Below are 13,348 nucleotides of genomic sequence, written 5' to 3'. Positions count from 1 at the left end.
TGTAAAATGGGTTGAAAACAGTGACATGTAGCGTTTAGATTCTAGATTTCAGCGCTCACTCGCTCGCCTGTGCTCACCCCTCCTGTCGGCAAAGTTACGGTGGCCTCCGAGGATAACAAAAGTGGATTCACCACACACAGGGCTGAATTGCTTCTTATTTTATTAATCAGTCTACAAAACAACACGTTTCGCCCATGGCTTCATCAGGTTTGTTACACAGTCCACAGCACAGGTGATTTGAAATAGGCTGCAGCTGTACACAGTATAAACTAAACTAATTTCCTTGAGGAACCTTTAGGGGTTCTTCAATTTGACACTGTGGAGGAACCTTTTAAGGTGCTTTGAGGAACCCTAAGAAAAGGTTCTTCGAAGAACCCTTTCTTTAGGTTACTTGAGGAACATTTTTTATTTACATATCTGATTTCGCAAAAATAGAGTCAAATACAAAATATTAATAAATACAATAAATTCAATAAATGCAAAATATTACAGGAATAAATACAACAAATAAGAAATATTACAGGAATAAATTAAATAAATTCACTACATGCAAAATATTACAGGAATAGATTCAATAAATACTAAATATTACACTAATAAATACAATAAAGTCAATAAATGCAAAATAGTACACTAATAAATACAATAAAATCAATAAATGCAAAATATTACACGAAAAAATACAATAAAGTCAATACAAAATATTACAGGAATCATATATTATATGATATATGATTCCAGTATAGATTCACTTAGAACAAGAAATTTGCCATTTTAATTACCCCTGCTAGAACCTTTTCATTAGATTTACTCCCAATCATGCACCGCTGCAGAAAAATTAGATACTTCCTTAATTTTTCAGCAAACCTGACTCCAAAAATGAAATAGACTGCAAATAGGGCACCAACTCCCATTGTGATGTCGTCAGGCTTTGTTATTTTAACTCCGTCCAAGCGCAGGGAGATGTCACTGTCTGCATTGAAGGGGTTCCCACTGACAAGCAGCGCAGGTGTGGGAGCCTTCACCACCTACAACAAGCAGGCAACAAATAGACAGTATCTGACATGAATATATTTATTTGAGATATATATATATATATATATATATATATATGTGTATATATTTACAATGTGGTGTTCAAGCATTCTTGGTTTTATATTACGACAGACAAGTGGCAGCTTAAATGCTGTGTCTATTGCATATTATGTAGTCTAATATGTAGGTTAATTAGGCATTAATTAGATATAAAGTTCTACACAATGACATTATTTTGCTGTTAAGTCGTAAAGTGCTGGTGGTAAGCATAAGGTTTGAAGGTCGTTGCACACGTGTACTGTGGAAATCCTGTGTGTGCCACTGAGCAATTCACATAATGCTATTAGACATGTATAACCTTTGTTCAGTCTACCTTTTGATATAAGAAAATAATATCTGATATATTACATTTTCACTTGTTTTGATTTGCTCAAAAAGAACAAAACATACAATTTTATACCTAAAACCACATGTTTACAGATGTCTGTCGTTTATTAGTCAAGCATTTGGAGGGTGAACAGAAATTCATTAGTACCATCATGACCAATCGAAATTGTGGGATTCTCTTTCGCTTATGGTAGTCTTGCATATTGATGAGCTCCCCATAGGTGGTTTTTCCTCACATGGTTCCTCAGTGCCCTGCCATGTTACTATACTGACGGTTACTGTAGTGTGTGTATGTGTGTGTGTGTGTGTGTGTGTGTGTGGGGGGGGGGGTGTTGTATTTCTGTTGCATGTTTTTTATTTTGTGAAACACTTTGTGTTGCATTTTTAATGTATGAAAAGTGCTATATGAATAAAGTTTGATTTGATTTGATTTATTATGTACTGTATGTTTGTCGTACTTTGTTTGACTTAATGGAACTCTGGAGTGTATTACTTCTTCGGTGTGGTTCATTCTGATAGGTGAGGATGTCCTTATCTGTCCCAGATGCACAATCAAAAGCTAGGCCTGCCTTAAAGATGTGATATTGGAGCACGTGAACATCCAAGTATACCAAATAAGATTATTTTTTAAAGTGAGAAGGCCATCTAAGATTTGTATCTCAATAAATTAGAGTATCTTGAAAAACTAAAGTAATTTTTGTCGGTTATTTTAGAAAGTGAAAAAATAAATATATAAAAATATTTTTAGACAACCTTAAAATATTAATAGATATAATAGATATAAATATGTATGTTTTTACTTTCCGAAATAACTGACAAAAAAATACTGAATATTTTCACGATGTTCTAATTTATCAAGATGCACCTGTACTTATGTTGCTTATAGCTTATGTTGTGCAATTTTCAAATTTCAGTTTAGAAGAATTAGTCGGCACATCTGATATGGAAGTTGTCTTATCATGTTGACCATGCAATGTAATAAAACAAAATGAGAAATAAGTTCTGTCTTAAAGGAGCCGAGAAGCATGGGGACGTTAGCGTTAGCACTAGTTGGCTGCCATGCTAACGTTCCGGGAGCCTGCTTAAGCATGGGGACATTAGCATTAGCACTAGTCGGCTGCCATGCTAACGTTCCAACTCTTCTCCGTGAGGCCGTGAGCCTGGCTCACGGAGAAGAGAGGAATGTTAGCGTTAGCTCCCAGAGTTAGCACTAGAGCTACTACGGCTACTGGAGTAGCTTGCAGCTATGGAGCGCTTCTACCAGCTCTTCTAGTCACTGAGCCTCGCCTCCATTTCAGCAAGTGAATTACATTTATTACAGGTACCATCATCATTGAAGTAGGCAGGGGAATAGCTAAACACAACCGCCAGGCTGCCAGCCGGGCTACATTTTACAATGCTAATTGCAAATGTTAGCTGGGCTGCCGGGCTACTCACCTAACACAACCGAAACGCCTGACCCATTGCTGAGACCGAGCCGCTAATAACTCAAGCTCCGGACATTAACCCATGCTACGATTGTAACATTAAATTTAATTGAATCGACATAGCAATGTGCTAAACATTACTGTAACACTAATTAAAACAGACATTTGACTTTATGTTGTACCTGTCCAGGAGAAGAAGAGCTAGTTCAGAGTCAGATTGTAGCCCCTTTAGGTCTTGCAGTGCTCTCCACCTTGGAAATGCAAGGCCAATGTTAATCCGAGTTCTGTCCCTTTCTTTATCCGACAACGTCTTTGCCTACAACCGTTGTTTCTTTAGAGGTAATGTCAGATCCTGGTCGTCTTCGGGTGGACATTCCGCTCTCTGCCATTTCACTTCTAAAATACGCTCTGCCATTGCTCACTGGAGATCAACACAGAGAGAGGGTGTGTGAGGTCATGCTATACTCCAGATGTAATTACACCTCTAGTTCTTCACATAGCAATTTTTTAATTCCTTCAATCTAGAAATGATGAATTTCGCTTATTGCTTCTTTAAGACTATCATAAGCAAAAGAAAGTGCCACGATTTCCAGTAGGCATAATGAACCACACCAAAGAAGTAATACACACCAGAGTTCCATCAAAACAAAGAAAACATGGCAGGCATATAAGAGCCCTAGCTATGAATGACTGGTGGTGCTCTTACCTTGTCAATTGCGTACAGCCTGTAAGAATCCTCATTGAAGAGGTGAGGGAGCAGCAGCATTGCAGCACTTACTTTGAGGCCTAAATTAAAAAAAACTTGGATCAGTTTTATAGCAGTGATGGCTAAATTTATTTGAAAAACCTCAAATAAATAACTTTGTGTCTCCACGCAGTCCTGGCTCAGTGTACTCTGGTAGCGTAGGATATCTTCACCCAGGTTCCCTCTCCTGACCACTGCAATGATTTTGTCAGCTGCTCTCCCAAAGCCCTCCAGCAAGAGTTTGTCCACATCCACTTTATGAATGTGTTCCATTTCAGAGAAAATCTAAAAGATAATTACTTCCATAGATACAGGTTTGTCTGAAAGAGTAACCTATTAAAAGTTAAACTTAAGTAGCTACATGCGGGGTTTGAACTCACAATGCTGATATGCTGTAAAGCTGGGAACTCCTGAAGAACGTCACTAGTGGAGTGGCTTTGAATGAAGTGTTCTCTTTCTGCAAATGTCTTCTTCATTTTGTCCTTCAGCATGTCCATATTTGGATGGGCCTTTTTACACTCCTCTTTAATTTTTGTGATGTGCAGCTCTACACTATAGCCGTCTTCAAATCCCTGTAAATTTTTATATGACATGTCTACTCAATATTGAGGAAAAAGTGGTTAAAAACAGTGAATATGCATAATGTGAAAACACTGGCAATGACGAAGGTGTGGCCAAGAGCATCTCCATCCTTGCCAGCAGGTGTCTAACAGAAAAATAAAAATGTCATCATTCATTAAATTAGAAACAGTACTTATTCAAGCATACCAAAGGTTATTATAATGTAAAGTAAATGCAAATGTAGCACACAGTCCTAAACTTTCTTTTCTGTTTTCACAGATAAATTCTCAACACTGCCTGAGCCTCTGGTTTGTAGCTTACAGTACTCTACAGGATTTTAGTGAACTTAAAATGCATTTTTCTAAATAAAAGTTGTATGTCTTACATCTTGTCAAAAGCTTGTAGTGTACAGCAGGCTTTAGGGTGGTTACTACCTTGATAGTAGAGGTTGCAGAGCTATGGCCTTGCATTGCAGCATCATCACTAGCAGCCACCTGTATGGGCGAGAAAGAAAATCAAACAAAGTAAATTGTAAGGGTTAGGATGGATAACACATGTTATTTGTTATTTTAACATTCACTTGTCCAGAGAATAAAATGCTGAATTGCTTGTGGAATAATCAACACTCACCGTGACTTTCTTTGCTGGTTGTTGTGGCTGTGATGAGTTCCCTTCTGCTGACACTGAAAGTCTCCTTTTGCCATACTTCTCTCTGTGAAACTCTACATCAGGACTGACAAGTGCGATTCACTCCTTTTTAAACTTATTTCTCGGCATTCCCAGCCAAGACTCCTATGAAAGATATAGCACAAGAAATTACAAGAAATTCACAGCAAACACCTTCAGTCTTACGGACACCATATTAAGCAATATGGCAATAGTAGGATAGCCATTCAGCATGAAGAGCATGCTTTTAACAATTTACTTACATATCCTTGTCCTGTGCAATCTCGGAGGAAAGGATGTTTAGACACCAGTGCAGCACAAACATCATGGTACTGCCTACAGGTTGGATACCTTTAAAAGAACCGCATAACACATAACATGCATATCATTAAATGATTGATTAAAAATGTCACAGTGTTTCTCTATTTGTAAAAATATTCTTATTTGGATACCTGATCATGACTAAAGCACTACCATGCCATGATTGTTGTCTAAAAACCTTAGAATGTTGATTTGTGGTCCCCCAATCCATTAATATGAAGCCAATGCACAACATCTTCCACCGTCCATTTTGACACGTCAGTCACTCTAAGAACATACAAAAACAGAAAGCTGTTAACTGAAAATACTTTGTTCATTTTAATCAGCAAAATAGCTAGCTTCAATTTATGTGACAGTCCACAACATCATCATTACAACACCAATAAATCATGTTTGAAAAGGCACAGGAAATGTCTTACTTCTTGGACAATGTCTCAGTGTGGAATTCCATTTCTCTGTGGGAATAAATGAGAAAGGACAAATGAGGACAAATGAAAAAAACTGTAATGTACCTAAAGTTTATTATTCTCAAGTACACTTTTTAAAAGTGTATTATTTTCAAGTACAATAAATACACTTAAGTACAGCTTAAACTGTACTTAAGGTGTACTTAAGTACACTTACGTGCACTTAATGCTATTTGAGATACCATTAAGTTGTACTTAAGTACAATCAAGTACTGTATACTTTTCTGCATGTAGGCTACTGTTAACATGATTACAATGTGCTTTTAATTCCCCCCCCCCTCCCCCCCCCCCCCATGTTGTTTGATACTAATACATTTCTAATCTCTATATCTAATCTTCCCTTTATGTCAAAGATCCTTGAGAAAGTAGTCGCAGACCAGCTGTGTGATTTTCTCCAGGATAATAATTTATTTGAGGAATTTCAGTCAGGATTTAGAGTGCATCATAGCACTGAGACAGCTCTAGTTAAAATTACAAATGACCTTCTGATTGCTTCAGACAAAGGACTCGTCTCTGTTCTTGTTTTATTAGATCTTAGTGCGGCGTTTGACACAATTGACCATCAAATTCTACTGCAGAGACTGGATCACTTAATTGGCCTAAAAGGTTCTGCACTAAGCTGGTTTAAATCTTATTTATCTGATCATTTTCAATTTGTTGACGTTCGTAATGAATCATCCTTACGTACCAAAGTTTGTTTTGGAGTTCCGCAAGGTTCTGTGCTCGGACCAATCCTATTTACTCTATATATGCTTCCTTTAGGTAACATCATTAGAAATCACTCTATAAATTTCCATTGTTATGCGGATGATACACAGTTGTATTTATCGATGAAGCCAGAAGAAAGTAATCAATTAACTAAACTCCATAACTGCCTTAAAGACATAAAAAATTGGATGAGCACCAATTTCCTGATGTTAAATTCAGACAAAACTGAAGTTATTGTTCTTGGCCCCAAACAACTCAGAGACTCTTTATCTGATGACATAGTTTCTCCAGATGGCATTGCTCTGGCCTCTAGCACTACTGTAAGAAACCTCGGAGTAATATTTGATCAAGATTTGTCTTTTAATTCTCATTTAAAGCAAACCTCACGGACTGCATTTTTTCATCTGCGTAATATTGCGAAAATTAGGCCTATCCTGACCCGAAAAGATGCAGAAAAATTGGTCCACGCTTTTGTTACCTCAAGGCTGGATTACTGTAACTCTCTATTATCAGGTAGCTCTAGTAAGTCCTTAAAAACTCTCCAGCTAATTCAGAATGCAGCAGCTCGTGTACTAACAGGAACTAAGAAACGAGATCATATTTCTCCTGTTTTAGCTTCTCTGCACTGGCTCCCTGTAAAATCCAGAATTGAATTTAAAATCCTACTGTTAACTTATAAAGCTCTAAATGGTCAAGCTCCGTCATATCTTAGAGAGCTCATAGTGCCATATTATCCCACCAGAACACTGCGCTCTGAGAACGCGGGGTTACTCGTGGTCCCTAAAGTCTCCAAAAGCAGATCAGGAGCCAGAGCCTTCAGCTATCAGGCTCCTCTCCTGTGGAATCATCTTCCTGTTACGGTCCGGGAGGCAGACACCGTCTCCACATTTAAGACTAGACTTAAGACTTTCCTCTTTGATAAAGCTTATAGTTAGGGCTGGCTCAGGCTTGCCCTGTACCAGCCCCTAGTTAGGCTGACTTAGGCCTAGTCTGCCGGAGGACCCCCTATAATACACCGGGCTCCCTCTCTCTCTCTCTCTCTCTCTCTCTCTCTCTCTCTCACTCTCATCCTATTACTGCATCTTGCTAACTCGGCCATTCTGGATGTCACTAACTCGGCTTCTTCTCCGGAGCCTTTGTGCTCCACTGTCTCTCAGAATAACTCATATCGCAGGGGTGCCTGGACAGTGTGACGTGTGTGGTTGTGCTGCTGCCGTGGTCCTGCCAGATGCCTCCTGCTGCTGCTGCCATCATTAGTCATTAGTCATACTTCTACTGTTATTATACACATATGACTATTGTCACACAAGTATACTGTCAGATATTAATACATACTTTCAACATATTGTACCACAGTAGCCAGAACTATAACTATAATATTATTACTTTCATTAATGTTGTTGTAAGCTACTGTCATTACCTGCATCTCTCTCTCTCTCTGTCTCTCTCTGTCTCATTGTGTCATATGGATTACTGTTAATTTATTATGCTGATCTGTTCTGTACGACATCTATTGCACGTCTGTCCGTCCAGGAAGAGGGATCCCTCCTCAGTTGCTCTTCCTGAGGTTTCTACCGTTTTTTTTTCCCCGTTAAAGGGGTTTTTTTTTGGGGAGTTTTTCCTTATCCGCTGTGAGGGTCTTAAGGACAGAGGGATGTCGTATGCTGTAAAGCCCTGTGAGGCAAATTGTGATTTGTGATATTGGGCTTTATAAATAAAATTGAATTGAATAAAATTGAAAATTGAATTTCAAATGTGGATGAAAATGACTGGTTGTATAAATTGCATTAAAAGTATAGTTTGTTAACACATTCAAAGTACATTTTAAGTATGCCAGTAAGTACAGAAAGTATAACTTAGTGTCTCAAAATAGCACAATTAAGTGCACTTAATTGTATTTAAGTAGCCTACAGCTTCAGTACAGCTTGAGTGTATTTAGTGTACTCAAAAAATAATTAATACACTTTTTAAAAACTGCGCTAGAATAATACACTTTAAGAACATTAAATTTTTCACCTGAGATGTCAAAGACAAGTCATCATCTTGGACGGTCTGTATGCTTGCTGCTGCAGTGCAGGCTATTTAAAGAAAGACCAAGGTCAGTGAAATAAATGTAAAATAGCATTCATTTTTTTAACTGTATTCATATTCATTTAATCTTATTTATTTTCTTAACTCTGTGACACTAGGTTTTTGTTAATTTTGGGCACTGGCAAGTCAGCAAAACGGTGCTATAACGTTAGTCATGGTTGGGTTTATCAGAATTATAATGGTCTAGTCCTCCCCACATTAAAAAATGTCTTACTAGGAGATAAATATTATAGCCCAGCTGAAAAGAGGAATGCCATAACATATCCGGACTAAATGGGACATCTTGCTGGCCAACTTTGAAACGTTAAGTTTCGTTTTAAGCCGTTGAGCGTTAACTGAAAACAAGCGTTAACTAGTGCTAGTTAGTTAGCGCTAGTTAGTTAGCCCTCTGACATGTCCTTTTTAGTTTGAAAACGCGGGTCTCTCTATTTGTAACTAAGCACGTCCCTGCTACGTCTTATCAACATGAACGTATTGCTTCAAAACCAAACTAAAGTATTAAGGTGTAACCTGTTAAACGGTAGCACTCACCTTCGTTTCTGTCCCCCTGGAAACTGACACTGAAGCTCTGCTCGGCGCATGCGCGCGACCAAACTGTCTCTTCCCGCAGCTGGATCAGTCCACATTAACAGAGATATTAGATGAAGCGAGATACCCAACTCAGCTCAATTCCTGATTCAGTGACGTCAGCGCCACGCCCCCGTAGGAGACTTGCGGCAGCTCTGAATGTATTGTCAATGAGGAAAATGAACGTGATCACAATTTATGGTCAATTCTTTCGCCCTGTAGTCACTAAAGTAAATATTGGGTTCATTTTCCACAAGCCACACATCTTCCCAATATTCAGACACTAAAGCTGCATTTTTCATCCGCACAGATCAAGAGAAAGTTAACTTTGTTTGAGCCCTGTCCGTCTCAGAAAACAAGTTCTCGCGAGATCTCATGATCTTGATAAACAGGCGGTAAAATCACAGTTAGCTTACAAACAGTTATTTACCGCTAGTAATAAATAAAAAATGCCCAAGCTTTGTGCAGCAATAACAGGACTCTGATTGGAGGGAGAGCTAACCACGCCCACTTAGGAGACAGGAAGAGTAACCGTTTTCTTAACACTGGATAAGCCTACAGTTGGGTATCTCCCTTCATCCAATATCTCTGACATTAATTAAAGATACAGACGCGTCGTATTTGCCAGTTTCATGAACAGCTGGTAGAGGCAGAGATGTGGATGGCTGCATCAAACCTGATGACGCGATGACAGATTGGCTGGCTGTGAAAAGCATGGCCTCTGCCAAATATGCAACAGCTTCCCCATCCAGCTGAGGGCACCACAGAGACTGACCCCTTTAAAACAGGCCTGAAAAAGTTTTATTCAAAAAGGCCTTTGACTGTTAAACTGTGTTTTATTGTGATTACATGTTGATGACATCGTGTTATTATTCTGTTGACCTGATTCTTTTGTAGTACTCTGGGATTCTTTTGAATGAAAAGTGCTTTATAGATAAAATGTATAATAATAATAATTATTATTATTATTATTATTATTATTATTATTATTACATAATACAGACATCCTAAACTCATCCTCCCAAGCAAGAGACATTGCTCAGTAGTTTTGATTTGTTAGTAGCCTACCATTATGTCATCACAGTGACAGCTTTTTTTTTTACTACTTTATTTCTAACATTTACAAACACATACAATATATGCAGACAACAGTTACATGGAGCAAACAAGCACTTTAAAAAAATAAATAAATAAAAATTTGTCCTGTGGCAAGTGGTTAGGGTAGGGGGCATAACCTGTTACTGTACACCTTAAATTCAATAATGTGATCATATTACTGATAAATCATCTAGGCAAATATATCTGCCTAATTAGTTTATTGCAAATATTTCATTATCACTATATATGCTGGCTGATAAGTAACAAACATTGAAGTACAGAAATGCCCTACTAGGTTTGAGGTCATTTAGAAGTACAGTAGTTTAGTAGTTTTAGTAGTTTAGAAGTACAGAGTTTGTCCACCAGACAGTAAGTTTTCATATGTCTCCATAAGTACCTCGTCACAATTAACAAAAAAAAAAAGAAGAAGAAAATCTAAAGGATCTGTATCAAGACTGTTGTCTATGTTCTGATTCATGATTTTAAAAAATGACCATTGTTTCCAATGTTTTTAATTAACAATTTAACTAATACTGATAACAGTATTGGCTTTAAAAACTCCAGTATCATATCTCTGACCTCTTCTACATGGGGATGCTGCATTAAGACATGAAAGTGTGACAATACAATACCTGGACCATGAAACTCAAACAGCTGGATGGAATTCACCCATCTTTATTTTTTTTTATTCACACCATGACATGTCAAAATGTCTTTTGTAAAATCAAATTTCTGGCATGATATATTTGTACACTCAGAATAGAAACATCATTAATGTTAAACTGCTTTTCCCATTAATAAAAATAAACGTGTCTGCTGAGAAACTGATGAGCTAATATCAACAAGCATTGCATCAAGGATATATTTGGTATTATTCATATATTACGCTCTAACTTGTGAAATGCTCTCTAATTTAAAAAGTCTTATTTTCCCTGTGGCTGTTAGGATAACTGAATAGGTTGAGTTTAGCTTAATGTTTGAAAATTCAGGAACTCTTAGAATTTAGTATTTCCACATATTGATATAATGATCAAATAAACTAGCTTTCAGTATTTCTCATCACCCTCACCCTCAGTGTTGGTTTTCTCTTTCCTATTCTTATTCTTCTTTTAACGCTACATGCAGCCTAGATGTATGATGTATTTCAAGCCTGCTGCTGCCCTCTACAGACAATAAACAGACATACCTATTCAGTTATTGGTCAGTGAAAGTCAGATCAGTACATGTTCTCCTGAATGTTGTATTTTTATTTAAAAAAAGAATGCTTCAGCCCTGATGTTTGGAGGTGTTTGGGAAGAGCTTAGTTTGGGGGAATAATCAGAAATATATTATCTTACATCAGCAGGATAGAAATTTGCAAGAAATTTAAAATATGCTGCATTCAAGCTTAATGTCTTACTGTTTTTCATCTAACTTTTTTGAGATCCAGCAAATTAGAGGTTAGATTATGTGTTTATTTCCTAGAGAAAAAGAGGCGTCTTTTTTTTTGTTATTGCACAAAGGCAGGAAGAGCCTGCCTTCATCTAAGCACTCCAACCACAACATCTACACAAACACAGCAGTCCTCTGCATGCCCCCCAAAACTCTTACAGTGGCTCTGACAGGTTGAACATGTGTTGGGCATGGGTAATGGCCCACACCGCACAAGGCATCCAGTGGCGCACTGTCAATACAGGCAAACCAAGGAAACCCTTATTCTCCCAAAAAAAGGAAAAAAAAAAAAAAAAAGGGAAAAGGGGGCCCCATTGGTCACTGATTTTGGCACATTCTACAGCTATCATGCTGTGTTCAAATGGAATCAGGCAGACGGTAGATGGTGGAGGAAAAAACTGCTTCTGAACTGCACAGGAAAATCAAATAGTCCAATAGAATTGCAGGACGGTAAAACAAAACATGCATGATAATATGTTGGTGATGTCATATTGTTTACAAAGAATGGAATAAAAAAATATGTATATATTTTTTGTCTCTTCATTCATTCATCTTCTAACCGCTTAATCCTCTTGAAGGTTGCGGGGGGGGGGGGGGGGGGGGGGGGGGGGGCTGGAGCCTATCCCAGCTCACATCGGGCAAGAGGCAGGGTACACCCTGGACAGGTCGCCAGACTATCGCAGGGCTGACACATAGAGACAAACAACCATTCACGCCTACAGAGTTTTCAATTAACCTAGTCCCCAATCTGCATGTCTTTGGACTGTGGGAGGAAGCCGGAGTGCCCAGAGAGAATCCACACTGACACGGGGACAACATGCAAACTCCACACAAAAGGGCTCCCACACCCAGGATCGAACCGGCAACCCTCTTGCTGTGAGGCGACAGTGCTAACCACCACACCACCGTGCCACCCTATTTTTCATCTCTATTTTATGTAATTATTCTACAAGTGTCCAGTAATTGTCCAGATGGCCCATGTTTTCTTCTTGTGCCACAGGCTACATATTAGCTAACTGTAAACTGCTGTGGCTGTTGCTCAGGAAGTAAAGCGGGCCATCCACTAATAGGGAGATCAGTAGTACGATCCCCAGTTTGAACCCCGGCTCCTCTTGTCTGCAGGTCGAAGAATACTTGGGCAAGATACTAAACCCCAGTGGCTGAGCCATCGATGTCAATCAATCAATCAATTTTATTTATAAAGCCCAATATCACAAATCACAATTTGCCTCACAGGGCTTTACAGCATACGACATCCCTCTGTCCTTATGACCCTCGCAGCGGATAAGGAAAAACTCCGCAAAAAAACCCCTTTAACGGGGAAAAAGAATGGTAGAAACCTCAGGAAGAACAACTGAGGAGGGATCCCTTTTCCAGGATGGACAGACGAGCAATAGATGTCATACAGAACAGATCAGCATAATAAATTAACAGTAATCCGTATGACACAATGAGACAGAGAGAGAGAGAGAGAGAGAGAGAGAGAGAAGGAGAGAAGGTGCCCTGTGTACTATAGGGGGTCCTCCGGCAGACTAGGCCTAAGTCAGCCTAACTAGGGGCTGGTACAAGGCAAGCCTGAGCCAGCCCTAACTATAAGCTTTATCAAAGAGGAAAGTCTTAAGTCTAGTCTTAAATGTGGAGACGGTGTCTGCCTCCCGGACCGTAAGAGGATGATGATTCCACAGGAGAGGAGCCTGATAGCTGAAGGCTCTGGCTCCTGATCTACTTTTGGAGACTTTAGGGACCACGAGTAACCCTGTGTTCTCAGAGCGCAGTGTTCTGGTGGGATAATATGGCACTATGAGCTCTCTAAGCTTGACCATTTAGAGCTTTATAAGTTAACA

General features: G+C 38.7%; 1 protein-coding gene across 1 annotated transcript; it reads right to left on the bottom strand.

Annotated features, from left to right (window-relative positions):
* Window positions 1–620: 620 nt before the first annotated feature.
* On the bottom strand, window positions 621–4,892 carry LOC144464577 (sterile alpha motif domain-containing protein 3-like). Its single transcript, XM_078172082.1, has 6 exons — window positions 4,786–4,892; window positions 4,590–4,649; window positions 4,247–4,300; window positions 3,975–4,166; window positions 3,556–3,879; window positions 621–1,028 (listed from the first exon to the last, which is right to left on the bottom strand). Exons 2-6 carry the CDS (start codon window positions 4,623–4,625, stop codon window positions 753–755), a joined length of 882 nt encoding a protein of 293 aa, XP_078028208.1. The 5' UTR covers window positions 4,626–4,649; window positions 4,786–4,892; the 3' UTR covers window positions 621–752.
* Window positions 4,893–13,348: the final 8,456 nt, after the last annotated feature.

This window comes from Epinephelus lanceolatus, chromosome 11, assembly GCF_041903045.1.
Source record: "Epinephelus lanceolatus isolate andai-2023 chromosome 11, ASM4190304v1, whole genome shotgun sequence".
NCBI classification, from domain to species: Eukaryota; Metazoa; Chordata; class Actinopteri; order Perciformes; family Serranidae; genus Epinephelus; species Epinephelus lanceolatus.
Note: the sequence above shows the minus strand (reverse complement) of the source record. Positions and strands in the feature narration are given on the sequence as shown.

What these genes read in the sequence shown, in the direction of transcription:
- LOC144464577 (XM_078172082.1), bottom strand. Translation starts at nt 4,625, where the DNA reads ATGCAAGGCCATAGCTCTGCAACCTCTACTATCAAG. An exon ending in CTTTACAGCATATCAGCATT is followed by an intron (nt 3,880 to 3,974) that starts GTGAGTTCAAAC and finishes ATTATCTTTTAG; the next exon opens with ATTTTCTCTGAAATGGAACA. An exon ending in GGCTGTACGCAATTGACAAG is followed by an intron (nt 1,029 to 3,555) that starts GTAAGAGCACCA and finishes TGCTTGTTGTAG; the next exon opens with GTGGTGAAGGCTCCCACACC.